At 41.3% G+C, this 24,850-nt stretch overlaps 1 protein-coding gene across 1 annotated transcript in view; it reads left to right on the top strand.

Annotated features, from left to right (window-relative positions):
• LOC119652541 (sodium/hydrogen exchanger 9B2) overlaps window positions 1-24,850 on the top strand; it is a 42,038-nt gene that overhangs the window by 7,249 nt on the left and 9,939 nt on the right. Inside the window, exons 4-5 of the mRNA XM_038056746.1 lie at window positions 9,007-9,294; window positions 18,121-18,303. Coding sequence (XP_037912674.1) covers window positions 9,007-9,294; window positions 18,121-18,303 — 471 coding nt within the window. The remainder of the gene's footprint in view (window positions 1-9,006; window positions 9,295-18,120; window positions 18,304-24,850) is intronic.

Raw genomic sequence — 24,850 nt, 5'->3', positions numbered from 1 at the left:
GACCAATCACACAATATTTGCAACCTTAATATTTTTGAGGTTCCTTTCGCGGAGCTCTTGTGCTACTTCAACCCTCCCTTGCCCAGAATGTTACGGGATTATAACTGTTTGCAGCTTGGTCTTCTGGTTTAGAAAGCATTAGACCGGAATTTGCTAGAGGTCTCATTACCATTAACGAAGTGACGATATGCTGAAATAGCTTCTTTTGGGTAAATTGGGCGTCTCTAAGAAGACATAAAATGTCAGAATCGCATTAAAATGAACAGTCTGACTTACCAAATGCATATGCTACGAGCTTAACATAGATAAATTCACCGTGGACCCATCAATTTTTACGTAAGAAATTTATAAAATCGTTTATAGCTGCAACTTTAGACTTCCGATTTAGGGCTTGCTTAGGATTAGCACTGCTAACTCTATCCATACCATTTTCCTAACAAAGGCATCTGAATCTTCCGGAAGTGAATATGATTTAACTATGGATGCATAAAAGAAAAAAACAAAAAATTCTTGCATGGAAATATGTGCTGTCGCAAAAATTTGCATACGTCTGTTTTCTAAAAGTTTCGGTTAATTTTGTTAGAAATACACTTGCAACTTATTGTTTTCCTAAAAAGATAATTTCCTTGGTATCAAAGTCAACTTTGATTGGATGATTTCGTCGCACAAATTTTTTAAATGTGTTTAAAGCTGCTTCAGTTTCGATTATTATCGGAACATAATCTAATGAAATGTTTTTACGCAAAAAAATAAATATGCACCTTGGAATGGCAATTTTCCTATCTTCACCATAATTCAAATGTGTGTCAACTAAAATTATCACATATGGTGGAAATAAAAGAAAGTGATTGATTACATTCAATATAAACGCACTATGAAAGATATATTGTTTAAAAAATATGGCAGAGATATTCTCATTTCCTATTTACTAGTGCAAAAGTTAACTCTGCTTCCAGACGACTTGGTACAGAGTACTATGACAATTTTTCAACTAAAATCAACAGGAAGGAAACTGAAAGTTTAGTTTTGCTCAAATGAAAGGCTTTGTGGTTTTCTCAGTAAGAAAGTTTACTTGTATCTGATCTGTTTTATTACCTAGAAATTCGATTGTGTACTATTTTTCAATAGTAGCAGGCACGGCGAGTACTGTACTGAAAACAACCTGCAAAGTACGCAGCTTTTTTAAACCAACCCCGGTACCACCTGCCGGTGGAACCACCATTAGGTATTATATGACGGAGAGGGGTTAGCGGACTCTAGTTTAGCCTTCTTTCTTCTATGTACGGCAGTCGTACCAACGGGGTACCCTACTCTCCTCCATTTTACGCACCCTTGGTGTACCGCTTAGTATACTATATTTTTCGTTATTAGCGTCTCATCTAGAGTTTTCCCCGCACTTTTAACTCGTCCTTTATCTCACACAGTGGGCACTCCATGTCAGTTCGAACAATCGGGTGAATAGCCCAATTTAGACCTGTAGAGGGTCCCATGGGAAACTAGAGGGAAGATGTTGCCTCACCTGAGACAGTCCTGTAGGTAGAAAACACCGTTAAACCAGTATTTCTGTAGATCGCAATTAGTTTATTGGTGTTGCTTAAAGCTTAGCTTTATATCCATCATCATTCCTAAGTATTTGATGACTGCCTTGGAAATGATGGTGTGATTGCCAATTCTAAAGCGAGCGTAATTTCGCTTACGTCGCTTGGTACAAGAGTTGTATCAAAAATGCTCGGCCTCACAAAGGAAACACAAACATTTTGAAAAAAATGTATTTATTTTTCAACATTATCTTCCTTCACCATTATGTACCTTTTCCGGTGATTCCCTATCTATAATAAGAATTAGCCTTTTCCTCAAAATAGCCATTAACTGCCGAAATCACTTGTTCATCATCAGCAAATCTTTGACCCTTGAGCCATTTTTTCGAGTCTGGGAACAGAATTTTGACCATTGCAATGTCGGATTTGCGAGCTGGTGCTTTGTCTTGATGAAATAATACTTTCTTCTTAGCCAAATGCGGCAGTTTTTGCTTTATTTCTTCTCTCAAACATTACAATAATTTCGTATAATCCTCGCCGTTGATTGTTTTTCCTTCCTTAAGATAGTCAATGAAAATTATCCCCTGCGCATCTAAAAAAACTGACGCCATGAAACTGCAGAGGAAACGGTTATCACCATCTTTGGAGCCGGTTTTCCCTTTTGAGTACATTGTTTTGATTGCTTTTTGTGTTGGATGTGAAATGGTGTACCTATGTTTCATCCATAGCTGTCAAATGGTGCAAAAGTTCCGCTTTGTTCCTTTGAAACTTTGCTAAACACTCGAATGTCAGCAAACGCGTCAGTCATCTTGCGCGCAGCTTTCTCATATCCAAATTTTCAATTAATATGCGATGTCTTCGAACTCGCGCACTTTCAATCGACTAGCATCCAACACCACTTTGTGGATTTTCTTCACCATTTCTGAAGTCTCAACTCATTTGGCCAACCACTGCGAGGCTCGTCTTGGTAGCTTTTACGGCCTCGTTTTAACTCTGCTACCCAATGTTTTATTGTTGTCAACCGAGAAGCAAATTTACCCAGTTCAGCTTTTAGACTGGTTGCGCTGAGGTACTTAAAATAAAATTATTTTGTCAAACTTGAAACATATGCCTGATAGACTGTGTAGTTTCTAATACAGTGTCACTTTTTCAATAACTACCGCCATCTCTATGTCAGGCCGGGTGCTTTTGTAACAAACCTCCTAATAAGGACCGTTGCCGTTTTTTTCTTTCGCAAGTGTCGGCCCAACGCTATCTAACGAGACCCTAATAGCATAAATCGCATGAATATAAATCAGTATCCTTTAGATGCTTTGCCACCACAACCAGTGCTATATCATTAGTGTAATCCACCAGCATGGCCTCTTTTGTAACTAGAAGAAGAGAACGAAAAAGGAAAGAGCGTATTCCTGGAGGCTGTCACGTCATTGTCGTACCAGGGTCTTCTTTTTGCTGAATAATTACAAACAATAACAGGAAGATAACACCAATCGTTACTATTCATATGACAGATTGGTAGAAACGTTTTGGAAACGAAAATGGAAGAATTTTTAATTTGAATATTATTTCCTTCAACTTCAATACACTGATTCTATTGACCATTCAATCGTTTTATACCGTCTCTGTAATGATTTTTCGGAAGCTCTGCAAAGTACTATTCCAGCTTCTTCATTCAAAATTAATCGACAAAATCATGTTTGCATCTCAAAAAACTGATGCCCATTTTTCCGACGCTTCTGACTTCGCTTCTTTGGAGTTCCACAATGAGCTTCAGTTCTCTGGAAACATATTTGTATCAGTTTAGGATTATAGTGATGTAAATAACGCATAAAATTTCTTTCATTCTACATTTTTTTTCAAATAAGCTTTTCTTGAAGTGTATCTGCTGGTACTACTCTTTCCATGAATTACATTCTCAACCAAGCCAGGCTTGACGGCCACTATAAAGTTTTTCAGTTTTAGGCAACAGTACCAGCTTTTGCCACTTCCATGCTGCGGGAAGGGTACCCTCGGACATCAACGATTCGAACAACTGAGCGACTATGTCAGGTTTTCCTTTTCGCATTCAGAAATACCTGAAAGGTAACAGTGCCCTTTTCTTGCCGGCGGAAAGCCCCCAGATGATTTTCAACAAACTGTAAAAGTAACTAGCTTCCTCTCGTTCCGTTGGAAAACCAGGTTGAAGTTTTTATGGTCTTCCTTATATGCATGCTCTTTTTACACCTGATCGGTCCTAACTTCCGTCATTCGTCTGACTCGTTGGGAAGATGCTTGAAGGCTGGCCAGTTTACCATTCTACCGGCAGTTGGTCTTTTACCCAGAGCACTTTCTGTTGGGTCAGTTCGGCGAATTCAATGCTTTTAGAAACCAGCCTTTCTGTCTAGTTTCAGGTGTGCGGTTTTCTGCTGTGTGGCTCCTTACATAGTTCAAGTAATTGCCTGGAGATCGCTGTAGGTCTATGCCTGGGTAACGTACCAAGACGTACATTTTCCGGAAAACACTTGCATAACCTAGCGTGAAGACTCTACAAACGAATGAAAACAAATCCGATCGAACTTCCGAAAAACCAGCAGGAAGGAAGTATACAGGAAATTACATCGGATAATCGGATAATTTCGGAGTTGTCGAAAGTCTCATACCCTAGCCTCATATACTGATAAGTGGATCATAAACGTAATTACTACTTGACAGACTTCCTCATGGGAGACCGTGCATATAGAAAAAAATGTATTACTTCAGATTTAACGAGTCTTCCTACTGCCTCTAAAAGTGCAGTTGTAACCAAGGACCCGGAGCGAATTATGCTCAATTTGTTGAGGTTTTGGGGGGAGAGAAGAAGGACGCCGTTTTTCGCGCGCGTAACACGAACTTTTCCTAAAAGCAGTACACCAGCCATTGAAGTGTAAGCACAAGCTGCACCAACCTATCAAAAACATGTTGAGAGCCTCTCTCTTATATCTCGCAGGAGGAGTGAAGTGGTCCAAAAAAACCTGAAATACGCGTGACAAAAGTCTTTCAAGCGAGTCAGTCGGAAAGAAGGCGTGTCGACATTGCTATCATAGATAAACCGGGACTGTCGCCAATGGATCACAGACTCAACTTTTAGGGGAGTAAAATTAGCGTCCGGTCGCCAAACTATGCAGTGAGTAATAAGTGAGTTGACTAATGGCTTTGTGTGGATGAAAATAAACCGTCTGCACGCGTACAGCTGCCACACCCCACCCAGTCTCACATTGTTTGAATTTCAAAACATGTTAGATAACCGATAACTAGGCAATTGACTTTAGGCAATGGGAGAGCCGCATGGCAGGCAAACAACATCCTCAAAAACAAGGAGGTCATCAGGCTAGACTTCAAAGACATTGCACAAGCAAACTTTCATGGAAGTGTGGTTAAATCAACCCACTATAGCATGTAACGCGTCAATGTCTAAGAGATACACATTCACCAGTGGAAGATTAAGCTACTGGAGAAATTTATAATTGGTCAGCCTTCAATCTGCCTACCGAGCTAGATGAAGGGCTCAGATGATGGAAGGTAGGATCGATCAGATGCATAAAGCATGCATATAAGGAAACCACAAAAATTTCAGGCTTGAACAAGAGAGAATGTCTTAAGAAGCTTTGCTCAGACGCAAACGTAAACCCGTGTGGGACACCTATAAGGTTGTAATGGGACGACTTTCAGATCAGCATTCACTACAAATCACGTTCCCTACCCTTTTGTTGAACATCATCCATTCAATCATTCCAAGATCTCTAAATATGACGGCAATTCTAGCACTAAACAGGGACGAGCTGTTTAAGCTCTGAAGCAGAAATGCGACAACATGGCTCCAAGCCTGGAGAAAATACCGAAAAGTGCCCTAAAGGTGGCCCTGAAATCCTTTCTCTGAATTATTCGAAACTTGCATGTCCGAAGGTACATTTCCTGCAGCATTTTTAGCGGCGGAAGTTGACTCTTTAGCTAAGGCTGGCAAACCTCCAGGTAAACCATTCTCCTAAAAAACCTATATGCCTTCTAACCCTATGGGGTAAATTCTGGCGTTGGTGCTCTACAATGGATAGTTTCTAGTTGTTGATACACAGTGAGGCCTTTCAGATCGGCAGTATGGGTTTTGTAAAGCCATATCGTATTGCGATAGAGTCCTGTCGGATCCAAAGTAAGTCCACTGTCCAAGATTCGCAGAAGAAAGGAGGAAACTCTAGTCAAGATGGTGGTACCAGGATATCTGGCCCGGGGAGAATATTATCATGTCATGAATCTATCTAGAACAAGGTGCGAAAAGGAAAACCGACCGTGATAGCGCTGTTACGAATGCTACGTACAAAAGGAGATCAAACCCCGTGATGTAATACCTGCTTGCTTTGTTCGGAACAACTAAAAAAAAAACAGTTAAAAGATAGAAGCACTTGTATACAAAAGCCGTTGATTTGAGAATCACCAATTTCTCATATATTTTAAATAATGACATAATACTATCTGTAAGCTGTAAAGCGAGTGTAAAACAATTTGACTATTAAATGTGAACAAATTCATCAGACGAACTGAATATGTATTTTTTTTCTATTTTGAGCGAGTGATATTCACGGGGCAGGAAGATGAGGTGGTTGGTTTTAGCGGGTAAAAATCCATTGTCCACATTGCTGTGTCCAAGCCGTTGTCTTTTGAAGATACCTACCTCCTTAAAAAATAGATAAAAAGAGAGAGAAAAAGACAGACAGACAGTAAATCTTTTCGTAAAGTAAACTTTTGCCAGCCACTATGCGTCGCACCGTGGAAAAGATAAACCCTTCCAGTGGATCCGGATCGCGTCCGTCATACAAATTTTGCCCTTCTGTTTTTGCGCAGAATTGGGTCTAGTTTCAATCGATAAAAAGTGTTGTTGAGAGTTTGCGAGAAATAATATAGCAGAAGCTTCGAACATAATAAGAGCAAAAGTATCTATCGTTTTCGAGGTTTAGCTTATAAAGATAGGAGTTAACGAGACCAATTGGCGAAGCAACTCGCAAATGTCATCTGACTGTTTTGCCAATAACGAGTGATTAACTTTTCTTCAAATGTGGTGGACTACGTCCTCACTCGCCAGCACTCGGCACAAGAAGGAAGAGGAAGCGCAACGCGCCGACCTTTTGCCAGGCCACCATCTATGGAAGCGGCAGTTCAGTGCGCCGGTGGAAGTGATCTCATCGTCGGGAGTGCAGTGGGTGTGTCACGTTTCTGCTATGCCGCGCCCCCCCGTTTGGAGAAAGCCTTTAGCTTCGACAAATAGACCCATCTTGGTCCACCCCGAACGTCGAGCTTGAAGCAGTGCTCCCGTCGCTTCAGGACTTTAAAGGGGCCCTGATATGGTGGGTGCAACGGAATCAGAGGAGTATAAACTCTAATGAGGACTTGCGAGCATGTATCGAGGTCCCTGGGGGTGTGGACCTTCGGTGTCGTATATCGGGAAGGTGGATGCAGCCACATTTTCGAAACCACTTAGGCTTATGTTTAAGCGCGAATGTAAGGGGCTTGTGGTCCGTGAACACTGTGAACGGCCTGCTCTTAAGGGTGAAGGGGAGCGGTGAGAGCGGCGTCAACTACTGTGTCTGAAACATCGACGAACTCGGCTACGCGTGCATCTGGCCGAGGAAAAACCAGAAGTGAACCATTAGCAAGCTGTTGTTTGACAGTTTCAAGCGCATGGACGGCCTCAGTAGACCATGCAACCTCGCGTAAATCTTTTGTTTTGAAGTCAGACAAGTAAACGTTGAGTATCACTTGGTGATAAGCGCCCTTGGGTAGGAAGCGATGATAGAAGTTTAACATGCCCAAAAACCTTCGCAAATTCCTTCACCGTGGTTGGCAGGGGACATTTTTTATGATCTGGGTCTGGTTGAATTCCATTAGCGGTAATCATGTGGCAGTGAAATTTCCCCTGCTTTTGTAGGAATTTGCATTTCTCAAAATTTAGACCGAGTCCGGCCTAAAAAGAAATTGAAAAATGCTCTCAAGATGGTAGAAATGCTCAAATTCAGAAAAAGAGGCTACCAAAACATCATCCATTTAGACGATATAGAAGTTTAAGTTTCGCTGGACAGAGTAGATGAATGTCTGGAATATCTGCGCTGTGTTGCACAAGTCAAAAATCATCCTGGTGAACTCGAAGAGTCCAAAAGGTGTGCAGATAGTCGTTTTTGGTATGTCGTCGGAAGCAATAGGGATTTTATGATACTCCTTGGGCAGATCCAAGGTCGTGAAAATACGATAGTTTGTCAATGAATGGAGTGGTATCAGGTAGGTATCAGTCAGTAATTGTCTGAGCTGCACATCGTAGTTAACCGCCTGGGAGAAACTAATTTCGGGAGTGATATTACGATATTTTCAGAGGAGCATACGAACGCGATGATCGGCAATGTTCTCGAAAACAGTGGAAAAAGTGTCGTTTGCGCAGATTGAAATTTTTTCCTGATAAGTTTAAAAAGGTTGTGGGTCTATTAACGCTTTGTTCTGCAGGTCGACCAACAGCCAATAGAAAGTCCGTGCCTAAAATGGGGATGCTAATATCAGCAAAAGCGAGTCTTTAACTTTAGCCGTAGGTGCGGAGTTTGCGGCAAGCAGTCGCAACTTTTGTGGTATTAACGCGTTTAGACGGGGTATGGAGAAACCTACACCTCCGCGCCCATGTCGATCAGAGAGTCGAAAATTTTAAGTCGTCGTGGTATTACGCTTCGGATAGCCGCCGCCAAGGCACCCAACGAACCTAACTTTTTGTTGCATTGAAAATGTATCCGGTGGTACATTTAGTCGCTTGAGCTCCAAATTCACGGTGGTACCAGCAAATTGTCGGGGCCGAACGCTCCTTTCGTGAAGCAGACCTCGACCGTTACTGCGATCAAGATCTACCTTCTGAAAAGTACCTACAGTCGCTATCAGGTATTGGTGCTCCTACTTTATAAAACTTAAATGTGAATTTTCGCAAGTAGAACTAAAAGGACTAAAACTGCAAAATGATAATATTGGGGGGGGTGCTGTTTTCTAGGTAATAGAGCAGGAAAGCTGACAATAGAATAGAATAGAATTTGGGTGCAATTATAATAACGAAGGCAATACTCATATTTGTCATCAAATTGAAAACTTCATATTCGTGCTACTCTACATATTCTTTGAACTTGGGTTCAAAGTATTATGTAATGTCAATCTATATATTGGTATTCCGAAATTTTACTATACGAAAATGGTGGAAGCCCGGTTCCAAGTGTGTAAATATTTCAAACTTTATGAAATGGTGCTTTGTTCATTCTTAATGAAAACCAAACAAAGTTCGTTACTGTTAGATATAATATATTATCCAAGTAAAGGTGCTCCACTAAACCACGAAAATTAAATTTTAAACCCTGAAATTCTACAGAGCAATCAGAAACTATAGACGTAGTATATCACCAACATTTGCTATAAACCCTTTCCTTGTTCCGTTTCGTTGCAGATGGAAAGCATTCGTTAAGAACTGGCCAATTATCTCACAGCCCCTGGCGTTGCTAATGATCTGCATTTTGCTGTGGGCAATCCTTTATTCAGTGATAACCGATTTTGTGTCAGCTGACTCGAAACTCATGCGATTCGTCTATTTGTTCGTTGGAGCACAGATTTCAGGCATTCTGGTCACTTTCATACATTTGCCGGATATGTTGGGGATGCTCTTCTGGGGTGTTTTCTTCACAAATATTGGCCTGAGCAATTTCAAAGGATACGAGCGCTTGGAATCATTTCTTAGGTAAGTGCAAATGCAAGTATATCTAAATTTAGATTTATACACAAATCTCTGGAGCGGAATATTTGTCATAGATTGAAAATTTCTGTAAATTTAATGGGAAATGCATTTCAATTCAACAGGAATCAATTATTAAGTCTTTAATCGGAAGTTCAGAACCAAAATGAATTTAAGAATTAAATTTACTGAAATTTTCCCCTTCTGTTGTATAATTTCTTTTTTAATCCCAAAAGTATATATGGTGTATATTTCGGCCTCAACGAACCCCTTTTCACAACATCCTTCTTAGAATTCAGAGAGAGGATTTAAATGTTATTCACAGGGCATACAAATAGAAAATAAAGTATAAACCTTAATTTTTATCGAGGGTACTGTGTGAAGGGAACATATCTGAGTGAAATTGTTTGAAGAGAAGAACCAAGATTGTTTCTACATTTTCCTAATTATTTCAAGAAAACAGTTCTAGAAAGTATTCCAGTTGAATGGAGAAAAATTAAATAAGATTTTAAACATAGAAAAGGCCACGATTTCCTAGAATTATATTTCAATATGATGTGCCGGAAAATATTTTATCTTCAGGGACGAAAAAGAAATGGCACAATATGTAGACTAATGAGGGTTTCACTTTCTTTCTTGGAAAAAATGTAACTTCTCTTGGAAATAAAGCTTGTAAGATAGTATTTTTGTATTGTATCTATTCCTCCCCATTATGAACAGCTTATAATATTTGCACGCGCGTTTAGGGATTATTGAAGTGATATAAATGGAAATCGACCTTTATTAGTGTTTTCGTCTTCAGCGATTTTGCTTCTCCTAGTGTTTGTCAAGCGTGTGTATTTTGCCGACAGGACTGTAGGAGTTCCTTATTTTTGGTTTATTCATATTTTCTCGTGTCAAACTTATTGTTCACTACCTGATTAGTTTTCTCTGTTTTTCTTTTTGGCGGAATAGTTTCTGTCAAACGATATGAGCTCCTCTTCGATGGTTAACTTCCACATCAAAACAGACTTTTCATACTCCATCACCTTCACCCCGATCCTCTCCAATATGCGTATGATTTCGTCCATCACAATCAACCTGGGCAGCGAAAGACACAACCCTTTTTTACTGTTGCTATAGCATGACTAACGTTGTGCTATATGGGCCTAGATATTTATATGCCGAGAGGGTATTTATAGCTGATTTGATGGTCTCACACGACTGGGACTGCATACCCTACAAGCAAGGCTCTGACTCGCAGTCCCTCTCACTGGCGAAGGGTTCCACCAGAGGATTCCATCAAGGAGCTTTCCGATGCCTTTAAGAAAGGGTTGTCTCCTATGTTCCTTAGATTGAGTCTCGCAGATTCGCTGGTGATTACAATGTTCTGACAATAGCTCAACTAAGCCCGCCTCTCGGCAACCTTCACGGCTGACTTACACTTCTTCAGTCAGTCCTTGTATGGCTGCCATACTACCCCAGATTTTGAAGACCTTCCTGGACTGCACAGATCGTTCCATTCGGGACAATGTCTTCTTGCTATATTTAGCAGGGCTCGAGGCTTTGAAGGTTGTGTTATAAATTACTTTATTTTAATTTACATTCCAATTGAATCAAAGCAAATCTTAACATTTACATGCCGTAGTAAAATGGAATGAATTTAAGTGTAAAGAAGAAGTCGTCAGCTCAAATTTAATAATGATCCTTCTACACATTTTTCTTCCGATTCATTAAATCTTGAAACTTTAGGTCCATACATGATGGATATCAACAAATTAACTCTGTTTTTCCATTGACATCGAGAAAGAATTTTGGCTTTCAAAAATGTAATAGACAACGCCATTCGCAAATTGTGTACTTTCCATAGCAGCGCACTGGCTAGAGAACTCGCGACGGGCTACCCGGTCGGTTGGCGGCCGTCAAAACTTCCTTCCAGTACCGTCAGTTTCTTGGAACAAAGGCTTCAGTTTTTCTAAGGAAACCGTCTTGGGCTTGCCAGCGATGTCCATACTGAACGCGTGCCCTCACCCGAAGACCTTTAAACTCCACAAGGTTGTGCAGAGGCTTTAATTTAAGAACGCTCTCCATACCAGGCGCAATAAACCGATCTCTCCAAGTCCGTCTTTCTTGTCGAGGGCTAGTTTGCCGAGTAATAGTAAGTTCACCCCGTAAACCTGATCATCAGGGGTAGCAGCAAACTCTTTGCGAATGCTTGTACGGAAGCCAAGTTTGTCTGTCTCGCCAATCTTACCAATTTACTCACCGGAGAGTTTGATATCTTGACTAAACTTGCTCTTCTTCCTGGATCTCTGGAAAGCTAAAGACCTCTGCAGCGAAATCTAGACGAACAAGTATCCAACTGCTATCTGAGAAAGATCTCTGGACAGACATTTTTCTATACTCTAAGAATTCTACAGTCGGTAAGTAGGGTGATGTGATGGTCCTCCTACCAACCCTCACAGTTGAGCGAGCCGAGAAAATCAAAGGTTGGTCTACTTCCCCTTTTATACGCCGATAGATTTGTGTTAATAATAAAATCGAACAATGATTCACCTCTTTTGCTGCTTTCCGAGTTGCCCCAAAGCGTATGCTTTGTATTTGCGTCGTAGTCTGTCAACCGATTGGCCTTCTTTGCTGCGATAGTGGACATCAGATGTTGCATTTCTTTTGGCGGAGCTGATCTGTGGTGAGCTATGGGAATCGATATTCATCTCCTCCGCCTCCATCTGCTTCAGTTTAACTAGCTCGCTGAAACTGAAGTCTGGACATAGAAAAGCGTGCAGGTCCTTCCTGGTGGGAATACATGCTCGCGCCTGTAGTCGTCATCTGGTGATGACCCTGGCATCAGCATTTCATCTTCTTCTATCAACGGTTTTTTGTTTTTCATAAATTGGAATCCACGGCTTGGTCCCATGAATAATCCGGGTAAAATGACCACCTGCCGAGTCCAGCCAACAAGATAAGTGTCTAATTTGGAACTGAAGGTACCCAGAGCAGCCCTCGGCATATTCTGTTCTATCTTGTCTTGAGGTTCTGTTAGCACTTTTTCCAGTGCAGGGAGGACGTTCCACGGGCTGTTACTTCGGCTCATCTTCCTGTCAGATCTGCTTATCATTAACACATGATCAGTAGGCAAACGAATCTCCGTCAGTTGGATGAGCCTACTCCCAGCTCCCGCGACTATCATGAGAAGGTCGTGTGAGGACTTGTGGAACTATGTAACCTTAATCTGAAGCATAATCAGGCCGGGCAGAATCATATGTTCATACGTTTCAAATTATTGGCGAATCCATTGTTTTGATGAAACGTAGTTTTGAATTTTTCAAAGCAAAAAAAAATTAAATCGGGAAACATTTGGTAAATCAAAAGCTTTAAAAGCTACCGCATTCAGTTATGTGGGACTTTTACCCACTAAAGTCACCTCCTTCTCCATGCACTTTCCCCGCGGGATTGCCATATGGTATTACGTCACGAGATTGGATCAGTATTTAACTGTTATTCGTGATGGTGATCCTCTCCCTCTCTTCCTTCCTTCTAAATTGCTTCTGGTTATTGCTTTTTCTACTGCTTTCCACACCTCAATCGAATTCTCCATGATGCTTTTCGCTGAGAAGTGGATATTGGCTATCGCCTCCATTTCCATTCCACATGATACGAACCTTCGGCATTCTCTTTTACATACGCAAATCAGGCAGTTCGCAAAATCATCATGAACAAATCGACAAAGGTATCCTCAATAACCGCTATGCTCAACTAGAAACTGTATCAAGTCATAGCCCACGTTACCATACCCCCGTTTGGTCCAGATTTTGAGGTTCGCTATAAACCTATGAGTCCAACGTCCTTTCTTGCTCTCGTTCCATCGTTTCTGCCATTCCACCAGTGATAGATCTCTCGCTGACTTTCATCGAGTCGCGTTAGTTTCACCAGTTTAGTAAATCCATAAGGCTTCAATCGCCAAGATACCGATAGGCACCATCCCAGCTATTATGCATGTAGCGTCGTCAGATGTCGTTTGGTAAGCGCAACATGCTCGGAGAACATTAAATCAATAAGCCGCTGTACTTTTGTTGGTATTACCTAGTTCAGTTGTGCACACGGGTGCTGCGTACAAAAACACTGAAGTAACCACTTTTGAAATGAGTTGTCGACGGCTTGGTCCTGGGCACCATATATTCGATAGCATTCTAGCCTTAAACGAGCTGATGTTAGACGGTTTTGTAGCTGCATATAGCAGATGTTGCTTAAAGCTCAAATTCTGATAGCAAATCTCCTCGAGATATTTGAGAGTAAGCTGGGAATACGTAATTCGGTCTCCGACTGTAATCGTTACAGGTGTATTCTTATTGCGCTTAGTGATAAGTACTTATTCTATATTGTACTCTGATGGTGATAGTCCAGCATTTTCCAGCCATGACTTTATCTGTCATATAGCTTCGTTAACGTATCTATCAAAGTCGTCACCGTGGCTTCTTACAATTGCAATTCCCATGTCATCTGCGAATTCAATGGAGGTGACAGCACTCCGTTACACATTATGTTCCACAATAACGGCCGAGGACAGATCCTTGCGGTACACCACAGGTTGTTCGGTATCCTTTAAGGCCCTAATCTGAATCGCAATAAAGTCCCATTTGTATCAAAAACTCGAGAACAATACGCATAAGGTACGTCGCGGGACCCAGCCTGGCAAGTGCCTCAATGATGTCTATGATTCCTCGTCGCCCCGCGATTCGGAGTAATTTATTATAGATTAATCGCTCGAAAGTTTTGCTAATGATATTTAAGGGGCATATTGGCTTATATAACGAAGGGTTGCCTACTGGCTTGTTTGGCTTTAAAAGCTTGTGCGAAAGTTACATACAATACAATCCCTATTCGATATGCCATCTAAGCGGGCAGCCTTGTTGACTTTTATATTCTTGGCCGCTTTCAATACCTCTTCGTCGCTTATCTCTTGTACTTTATCGGGGTTGATTTGAATGCTCGGAAGGTCATCGCTAATATCCTAAAGAAAAAGGACGTTAATTATGCCGTTCAGCGATTTGGGACATGTAATTCATGGGTAACGTTGATTGATGCTATAACTGTCTTGTATGCGCCACCCCAACAGTGTACGACAAGGGGATGCCCTATCATGCGTCCTCTTTAACCTGGCCCTCGAGAAAGTGATCCATGATGCTGAGATAAACGCAAGAAGTACGATCCTCTTTAAGACCACCCAACTACTGGCCTATGCTGACGATATCGACATCATGGGAAGAACGACCCGAGACGTACAAACTGCCTTCATCCAGATCGAGCAGGCGGCGAGAGATCTTCGGCTGCACATCAATGATGGCAAGACAAAATATATGGTGGCAACGTCAGCACCGAAAACCAACCAACCAACAACATCAAACCGCACTGGTCAAACGGGAAGAATAAACATAGGAGAATAGAACTTTGAGACCGTCGACAATTTCTCCTATCTAGGGTCGAAAATCACAACCGATAACAGCTACGATGATGAAATTCGTGCATGGTTGTTGTTAGCCAACAGAGCCTATTTCAGCTTACAAAAACTCTTCCGCTCGAAACGTCTCACCATAGGGTCAAAGCTCTTACTGTACAAGACTATGATCTTGCCAGTCCTCATGTATTCCTCGAAAACTTGGGTTCTTAGCAAGAAGAATCCTCCGAAGAATTTTTGGCCCCCTACATGAGAATGGACGATTCCGTAGCCCACACAATGACGAAATTTATGAGCGATACCATGACCGTCCGGTTGTGGATAAAATCTATAAGGGCAATATCTATGGTAGAAAAAGAAGACCCTGTCTAATATGGAGCGATGGCCAGGACGCCAGACAGCTTTTGGGGATATGGAATTGGTGGACCTCGGCGCAAAACCGGAATGTCTGGAGTTCCTTATTAAGGTAGGCCTAGACCGATTCGGTTGTTACGCCATTGATGATGATGATGCGCCACCCCAAGAGCCATAGTCAGCTTCCCTGCAGAGCTGCTTGAAATGCATGGTTTTACTCTTTCTGATCTTTTTGGAGTTTTTCCTGGTAACCTTGTATAGTTGGTGTAACTCCTCCGGTCACCGCGGTATGGAAGGGTCGCATTCGTTTCAAAATTTGTACAGCCATATCGATTGTCCTTCCTATCAAATTTGTACCTTGTCGCAGTACCTCAGAAAATGTTTCTTCATCAATTTCCAATTTCCACTAGCTGAAATTGCAGCTTTTCCACAGTTGTCGCTCTCGTCTTAAATACTCGACAATTGATGCTCTTTGTGACATGAGTGACATGGGCTTCTCCTCGCAATCTTTTGTCAAATGCCCTACTCCCCGCACTTTTGATATAGGTCAAATTTATTATGTTAGGTGGTCCAGCTTTTTGCTTCGTGTCCAAACTCTAGACATTGGAACCACTTTCTTCGACAGACGTCGACAGACGGCGACAGACAACGCAACCGGCTCATACTTTACCTACGGGTATAGCTTTTTCCATAATTTTTTCTCATCCTTATAATATTTTCCTTGCTGACAGATTGTAAACCCAGTTGCAACCGTAGAGCTTCACATAACTGAGCTCTGTTGGTGTTCTCGTTCAGATCCTTACACTCGATCGTAACAAGGTTTCTACTTAATTTTACATCTGTCTTTTCTCCGAACATTGCCTCATTTTTTTGAGGAGACAATCCGTCTTATTTTCATTATGTTTAAGTACTAGCAATAATTCGCTTTCCTGCGTTCGCCTAATACGCGTTACATTCTCTCTCCGATCTTTCAGAAAAGAATCCGTTTTTACTGTGCATAAAATATTCAAGTAGGTGAGTTCGCTTTTGTTAGTAATAATGAGGGCACCAGGTCTTTTCAAGGCTTTTCTTATTTACAACCCTCGTCCAACGACGACGACAGCTTTTGAAGCGCTTTGCTTTCCTTTCTCTTCGGAGCTTCTTCAGTGAGCTCCCTATTCGATTCGTGGTGCTCTGATGGAAGCTAATAATTCTGAGATCTTTTGCTACCCCGTTGGCATTATTGAGGAAGAGAATTACTTTTATTGTTTGGGTTTCGGATACGGTTGATCCCTGCTTATGCTACTCTGCTTCCAGCTGTTCTCTCGCTTTGATATAAGTAGTCAACATAGCCCGTAATTTCAAATCTTTATCGAAAAAAATTACCCGTCGAAAAAACCAAATTAAAAATTTGTTTAGTTCCTGCTGACCACTGGGATCGATTTCTAAGCCCGGTTACTATTTCTTTCTCTACGTTGACTAGAATGACTTGCAACAGTAGGTATTGGCCGTCTGCCTGTCTCATCTGTCACATGCACTTTTCTTAGAAGTAGGTGCACCGATCGACATCAAATTTGGTGGGAAGGTGGAAACTGTGAATCTTCATGCATGCGGTGAGCTACCACGTTCTACGTGGAACTTAAGGGGGATGGGGTCTCCATACATGCATAGCACCTACATCACCTAACAGTCAGCACTTTTCAAAACTGGTCTCAGTTCGGACATTTAATGCAAATGGAGGAAGGCGAAGAAAGTGATTATTCTCAGAACCTACTAACCGACTTGTTTTAATCTGTTAAGAAAAATACCAACTGGCAACTGGTTTTTAAGGTCTGTTTTAACACGGAACATGCATTTTAGAAAAAGCAAATGGTAGTCTGAAGAAAGGGCAAATTCGACAAAACCTCTTACATGGAATTTGTTAGATACAATAACATTCACTTGACAGCATATTGTGTCGGCTAAAAAGTGTGAACAGCTTTCAAAAATGTTGTGACTTTTTCAGCTTCTCAATATCCAAATATTGAAACTGCTTATCACACCAAAAGAGGCTTTGAAATTTTCATGATTTTGAATGATTCTTTGATGCAAAGATCTTTAAAAAAGCATCATCTTCCAGAGAAATCGAATAACATCGTCAGCAAATCAAAAATGACATTATCCGTTGCGGAAATCGGGAGGCAATACCCGCTGCATTGGCTGGTGTGGAACAATGATCATGAAAAACAGCAGAAACTGCTCAAAACAAAAGAAACACTTTTTATTAGTCAAGCAACCTTTCATCACACATCACAATAACTACACATAATTTCTTATTTCACTTCACTCAAAAGTAATGTAAATATCTGAAACGGGCTCGTCTCAAAGCACGCGCGTGTCCTTGGTCAAGGCTGGAGACAGAAGAGAGTAATTCCTCTGCCGCCAACCCACGGCACTTTTTTCAGCGCCTGCCTTCCACTCCTCTGGCGAGCTCTAACCTGAGTGGAGAGTGTCGGTGGCGTCATCTAACCGCACGCATTGGTAACATTCGAAATAAATTTCGAATGCTGCGAATCCTGCTGCGCCACAGATTTTCTCTACCGCGAATTCCACACACCCGCCCTTACCCTCATTCCCTATCATCCCCTTTCTTGATTTTCAAGTGAAATTTTTACTTCGCTCAAACTATTTACTCAACCAAAGCGCTTCGGACTTCGCAGATGACCCCTAGCTAAGATACTATCTATGATTACTATTAAGATTGTTAAACGCATTTTTTTTTTTGAAAAATTTGTTTTTTTATTAATAACGGCACAACGGCAGCAGGTTCATATATCACGACCTGATGTGATATATGAATGTGTATCATGTAACTTTGCCTAACCATGGGGCTCAATAATATTTAAAGTGGTTTCACTCTAGGAGTCATCACCATTTTGCCCCTCGGGGTACCATGGAAATCTTAAAGCTTTACATTAATGTTCGTAGCAAAATTTTAATCTATAAAACGATTCCTCCTGACAAATGTTAGGAGAATATACGCAACTTTCCAGCACTATCTCTCATATTTTTTCTCCTCTCTACAGAGATATGGCCTTAATAAATATAATGCTGCTGGCTGGATTAGGACTAGAAGTGAAAGTTTTCAAGAAACTTTTGGGAATGGTCGTGCGGCTTTCTATAATTCCAACTGTGGCTGAAACTGTTATAGTTGCTGTCCTTGCACATTTTCTACTGCAGATGCCGTGGTTGTGGGGACTGCTTTTAGGGTAAGTATTTATGTTAATTCCAAAATTTGTTAATGGGTTTAAACGTCACCAGTTCATGTGTTTGTATCTGCATACTTTTTTTATGATTCTATTAAATTCTATAGATGCAATTTTCCTCAAAATATGGCATTCAGTTATTTCTAATGAATCTTAATAGTGGCGGCTCTGGGTATGGGTGAGACATTGCGGAAGTTTGGTAAAAACATCACAAGCGTTCTCTCCCCAAGTAACTATTGTCTTTGCTATTAAATCTAAAAACATATCAATTCAATCAAATCAGTCTAAGGATCCTTCCCATCTGCGCTTATTACCTACTTTCCACTTTCAAAATTAAATTCCATACCCAAGACCAAGGATAACCGAAAAGCAAGAACAAAAAGAGAAAATGATCGAGAAAAGACGAAATGAATTTTCTATTCTTGCGGAAAAGTTTGAATATTCAATGTAAGACTGTTTTTGTTCACTTCTCTTTTAATTAAACTGTGACTAATTGAATTAAGCTTTTTTCAGAAGGTAAACCATAATGAGATTACTCTCGTAGTCGTGAACGCTCTGAAGCGTACCAATAAAACTTTAAATTGATTTTCTATAAAAAAGCCTTCGGTTGCTAATTAGATATGGGATTGGGCCTATGAATCTCAAAAGCCTGAATTGCATGTTTTTGGTGTGTTTAGTATTCTCAATGTTTTCCAACACAATGATTCCACACTGGCGCGGATGTGTTTGTATAGTATAGGCCTGGCGTTGATAGAGAGATAATTCCCGTGAAATAAATTGAAACAAATAATTGGACTCAATTTTCAATGAATTTTCATTGCCTAATTAAGTCCTGAAAACATGAATAAACTGAAACATATTGCAGACTGGCAATATGTGTTAATTATTATTAATTGAAAATATTCCGCCGGTTTGATTAAAGCTCCATGAAATTTTAAGTAGGAAGTCGGCACGTGCTTTTCCGAAGGATTATAAGACGAGAATGCTTGCTTTTTTGATATTCGGGCTGAGAAAGTGTTATATTTTTCCAATTAGCGATCCGCACTTCGGAGTAATAGGTGTATTTTTCGCCATGAATATTACCTGGAAGATGCAATGAATGAGATATGGTTCTCTTACATTTGGCGCCTAAAAGGGAAGACATTTGCGGCTGGCAACCTACAAATTTGTGAACTTTATAATGAGTGATTGAGCAATGGTCATATGATCATCCTGAGTAGGTCAAAGCCTCCAGATGATGGTATACCATCAAAAACCAGTACACAGGATGCGGTGATTGAGACAGCATCCTTTGAGACGACACTAGGCAGTCGTGCCTGGCATCCAAGTGCCGTATCGTCCTCGCCCGAGTCGATAAAATCGGACGTATAATCAGGTCGGAATCTGTCGTTTTTTCCGTAATAGTTCTCGAATCCGGATCTGTCCTCAAGTTTGATACGCTTGCCAAGTTGTCACCATCATCATCAACGGCGCAACAACGGGTATTCGGTCTAGGCCTGCCTTTTGCGCAAAGGTCCATCAATTCGATATCTCTAGAAACTGTCTGGCGTCCTGATCAACGCGATCGCTCCATCTAAGGCGGGTCTGCCTCGTCTTCTTTTTCTACAGCAGATATTGCCCGGATAGACTTTCAGGCTGGATCATCCTCATCCACACGGATTAAGTGACCCGCCCATCGCAACCTGTTGAGTTGGATTTTATCCACAACCAGAACATCATGTTATCGCTCACAGGTTTCGTCGTTATGTACACTACGGAATCATCCATCCTCATGTAGGGGGCCAAAAATTCTACGGACGATTCGTCTCTCGAACTCGGCCAAAAGTTCACAGTTTTTCTTGCTAAGGACCCCAATTTCCGAAGAATACATAAGAACTGGCAAGATAATTGTCTTGTACAGTAAGAGCTTTGACCCTATGATGAGATGTTTCGAGTGAAACAGTTTTTGTAAGCTGAAATAGGCTTTCTTGGCAACCAACAACCGTGCACGGATTTCATCGTCAAAGCTGTTGTCGTTTGTGATTTTTCGAATTTAGATAGAAGAAAATTTCAACGGTCTCAAAGTTGTAGTCTCCTACCTTTATTGGCAGCATTTGCCCGTCGTCTTTAGTTGGCGGGACCTCCAACTCGCCGGTGTTCTGGTTGCTCAGTAGCTCATCAAAGTACTCAACCCATCGCTCCGATATGGCCATTCTGTCGGAAATCAGATTTCCCTCTTTGTTTCGGCAGGATGAGCATCGAGGTGTATAAGGCTTCATCCTGCTGACTTTTTGTTAAAACTTGCGCGGCTGGTGCGATTGCTCCCTGTACTTTTCGAGTTCGCAGATCTGTTGGTTCTCCCAAGCTTTCTTGCTCGAGAATGCAACGTTACTCGGTATGCAGCATTCTTCCGTTCCGTAGCTAGCTTACATTCATCGTCGAACCAGCCGTTCCGACTTTTTTTGCGGTGGTTGTGAAGGCTATTTTTTGATGATTTATCTACAGAGCGGTTATGACGGCATCCATTTCCCCCTTATAGGTGTTATGAAGGGCTGTGTTGTGAATGGCTTCAGTATTCACTCTCAGCTGAATGTCAGAGAGGGATTGTAGGTGGTGTTGTAATTCGAGCCCGGAGCACTATGCCAACGGGATAGTGATCCGAATCTATATTGGCCCTCTTATATGTTCTGACATTCATCAAGGCTAAGAGGTGGCGGCGTTCAATCAGCACGTGGTCAATTCGGTTGAAAGTGGTCCCGTCTGGAGAGGCCCAGATATGTTTCTGGACCGCTTTTTGTGCAAACCAGGTACTTCAAAGAACCATTTCGTGTGATACTGTTAACTGAATAATCCGCAGTCCGTTATCGTTGGTATCTCTATGTAAGCTATGGGAGCCAACGTATCGGCTGAACACGGGCTCCGTCCAAATTTGACTGTTGAAATTTCCTGTGGAATTTGTAGAGCTCTCATCTTCTTGGGTAAGCGCTGAAAATTCCTTTAAAAGACGATGTTTGAAGGTCATCTGTACAGGGGGTAATGGGGTAATTTTTTTCAGCCCTGTTGAAAAATCACACCAGTCATCTCCCCTCCTAAAATTATGGCGTTTTAAAGGAGTGTTGTTTTCATATAATCATGTCAACGGTTTTTGGTGTGGAAATTAACACCGCGATTTGCAAGGGGAGTTGGAGATGGAGGTCACAATGGCGAGATGTTGACCTTCGACTAAGTCGATTAATGTAGCAGCATCGTTTTTCAACACAAGAATCTCCTGCAAGGTTTGAATTTGATTAAAGGTCAGATTCGTCAAGAGTTTTGAGACCTGCTTAGATATAGAAGATTTTGATTGAGTAAAGCACCATTTTGCAAAGATAGTAATTGGATTAATCATCACTTTATGATATTACAAACAAATTTATTTATAGCATTAGAAGATTTTTTTTTCGATATTGTGGCCAATTTATCCATTTTTTAGAATAAATATAACAAAAGCAAAATAAGTAACTCAATCAGATATGCAAAACTGGCCTCGCGCAACCGTCAATCAAGCCGGGAAACTGGAATCTGGATGAACGGTTTTGTGCATTTCTTATGCAGTTGAGTGGGCTCGAAATGTATATGCATTTGTTATGTCAGATAATTCACTTTGATTTTGCATTGCTGGGGGTTTCCGCTCAATTTACAAAAAATATAGTAATATACTATTTATTAACTATTCAAAGAGATATCGGCATGGAGGATATTTTAAGCCCTAGGTACCGCATAATGGCAGCATCGTATTTTTTTTTTTATTTTTTGGTACTGTAATTTTTCAGAATAACAATGATAGTAATCGTTAGCGCCAAAATTCAATTAAATCAGGGCCTGAGCACTTCATTCAAGACCGTAACGGTACACTACAAGATTACAATACCCTATAGGAGGCAATGTGGTTAGCTAGATAATTGCTAACTTTTCTGCCCCGTCCTTGCTCCTTTACAACTACTGTCAAAACTAATACTGGTGTTTATCAGGCCGATTCATTTGACAACGCACATGACTATATTCGATGAAAAAAAAATATACACTTCCCTTTTGCATGTGCGGAGACCCCCCTTAAACTCAGTCAATGTTACTAACTGCATCATACTTCCAAACTTCTCACCTAATTTGGTGTCAATAAGTTTAGCCGTTTCTGAGAAAAGTGCGCGTAGCAGATAGGCAGACAGAAAGACAGATATTCAATCAATTTTGCTAGAGTCTTGTTGTACACAAAACCTTAAAAACAAACTGAAATTAGCCAACGGACGGGACGTAAATAAGTAGTAGTTAAGTCCTTGAGAGTTTAACGTGAGTACCTGTCTGGACGATTTAAAGCCACCATCTTCTTAAGACACGGATTAATTTTGTGACCACAATCAGAGCCCCGCTGAGACAAGCAACAACGGTACCACTCTATACCAAGTGCATGGCTTAGCATTCATACTGGTGAATGCAAAACCTACCTAAATCTCTACCGAACTAAGGAGTACGGCAGCTGTGTTGAAACGCAACACCACGTCGAGGCCCGAAGGTCTCTTCTCGTTTGAGCATAACCACAACCCCCATGAAACTCCCACTAGTGGGCCAACCGCAAACAGTCAAGCTGTACTCACATACAACGGGAGTTCACCGGAAGTATGAGAGTTCATGGGCTATCCCGGTTCCCATGATACCAGTACACTCCTGGTAAGGTTTCGTGACCAAATTACCACTTCAGATGAGTCCCCATGCAGACTCGGGTCTGATTGCCCTAATTAGGACTTTGGAGCATTCGCCTACTGCATCACGGCCGGCAAGCGAAAGTGAGTACAGCGTCTTCCGATGCCACTACTATGGAGGTTCTCCTCGGCCACTTGGTTTTGGTTTGGCCGGCAGGGTTGCCGCCCCGTCTTCCTCACCGCCCCCTCTGAGCACCAAATAATTAGTAGTGAAAATTCCCAAAAGTATGACGAAGCAAGTCGAGAACCAGAAACTCGGCGCTAGTATATATATTAGGTTATTGCACATGAAATGGCCCATTTGGCAATCAATTGAAGTTAGTTGCAATTTAACTGTATCAAACCACCACCAGTTGGCGCTGTTGGTGTCGAATAATGAGGTATAAATACTCTTATATTTAATCAAGGAGTCATTTCAGTTTTGACCAACGTTGTGATAATAGTGAATAGAAAGGAAAAAAGAATGAAAAAGAGCCAAGAATGTATACTTTTTCTGTATGAGTTCAAACTCGGTCATAAAGCAGCGGAGGTGACCAAGAACATTAACAGCGCATTTGGAGCTGATACGGTAAGCCACCGAACCCCACGGCGGTGGTTGGAAAAATTCCGGTCAAGCGACCTAAATCTTCAAATCGAGCCATGTGAACATCGAAGATCATCGATTGACAACGACGAAATGCGTTTGGTAGTCGAATCCAACACACGTCAGTCTGTGAGAAATATTGCAGAGAAACTAGGCGTACACTATTCGACAGTTTTCCGGCACTTGCAACAACTTGGAAAGGTGAAAAAGCTCGACCAATGGGTTGCGCATGCCCTTATGTAGCAAAACATGGCGCTTCGAACACCCGCACCAGATGCACAGAATAGTGACATGTGATGAAAAGTGGATATTATACGGCAATCTTTGCCGATCAGCACAATGGCTAGATGCTGATGAGCCACCGAAGTATATGTCAAAATCGATTCTCCATCCGAAGAAGGTAATGTTGACGGTTTGGTGGTCTATAGCTGGAGTTATCCACTATTCCTTTTTGGCACCTGGAGAAATGATAAATGCACAGAAATACTGTGCCCAACTCGCGGAAATGCACCAAAAATTGAGTATTCAACGTCCAAGATTGGCCAACAGAGATGGTGTGATACGACCTCATGTATCCAGAACAACGGTTGAAAAGTTGACCCAGTTGCAGTAGGAGACTCTGTCTCATCCACCATATTCACCGGACCTTTCGCCAACCAACTACCACTTTTTTGAGCATTTGGATCTTTTTTTTGACGGAAAACAATTTAGGAACGAAAAGGCTGTCAAAATTGCCTTCGACGAATTTATCAACACCCGACAGTTGGACTTCTATGAAACTGGCATACATGCTCTTGAATCTCGCTGGGAGAAGTGTTTTGAATTGACTGGCACCTATTTTGATTAAATAAATAAATTTTTGTAAGCTTTACAGTCATTTCAAATTTTAGTACCAAAACGGCCATTTCATTTGCAACAACCTAATATAAGTATATTTTCGTGAACTATTCCATTTGAACGTCACCTATAATGTCTATGCATTTAGCATGCCAGACTACTCACTCAAAGAAACAACTTTGAGGAAAACTCATGGATGCGGACAAATTTCCGCACACAGCAGAGAAACATCAATCATGCTTTTCCCCGCCGCAGAGTTTTAGGTAACCAAACCAAAACAAAAGGAATCGCGAGAACTTAATTTTCCCCATTTGCAATCCGAGAATAAAGTGAGAATAAAGTGGCACAGCATTGACCGACTACCTTCGTGCTCTCGTTGCTTCAGTTCGACGAAGATGAAACAATATTAAATAAT

The sequence above is a fragment of the Hermetia illucens genome, chromosome 3, assembly GCF_905115235.1.
Source record: "Hermetia illucens chromosome 3, iHerIll2.2.curated.20191125, whole genome shotgun sequence".
NCBI lineage: Eukaryota > Metazoa > Arthropoda > Insecta > Diptera > Stratiomyidae > Hermetia > Hermetia illucens.
The sequence above is the reverse complement of the archived record's forward strand: the minus strand, read 5'-3'. Positions and strand labels throughout refer to the sequence as shown.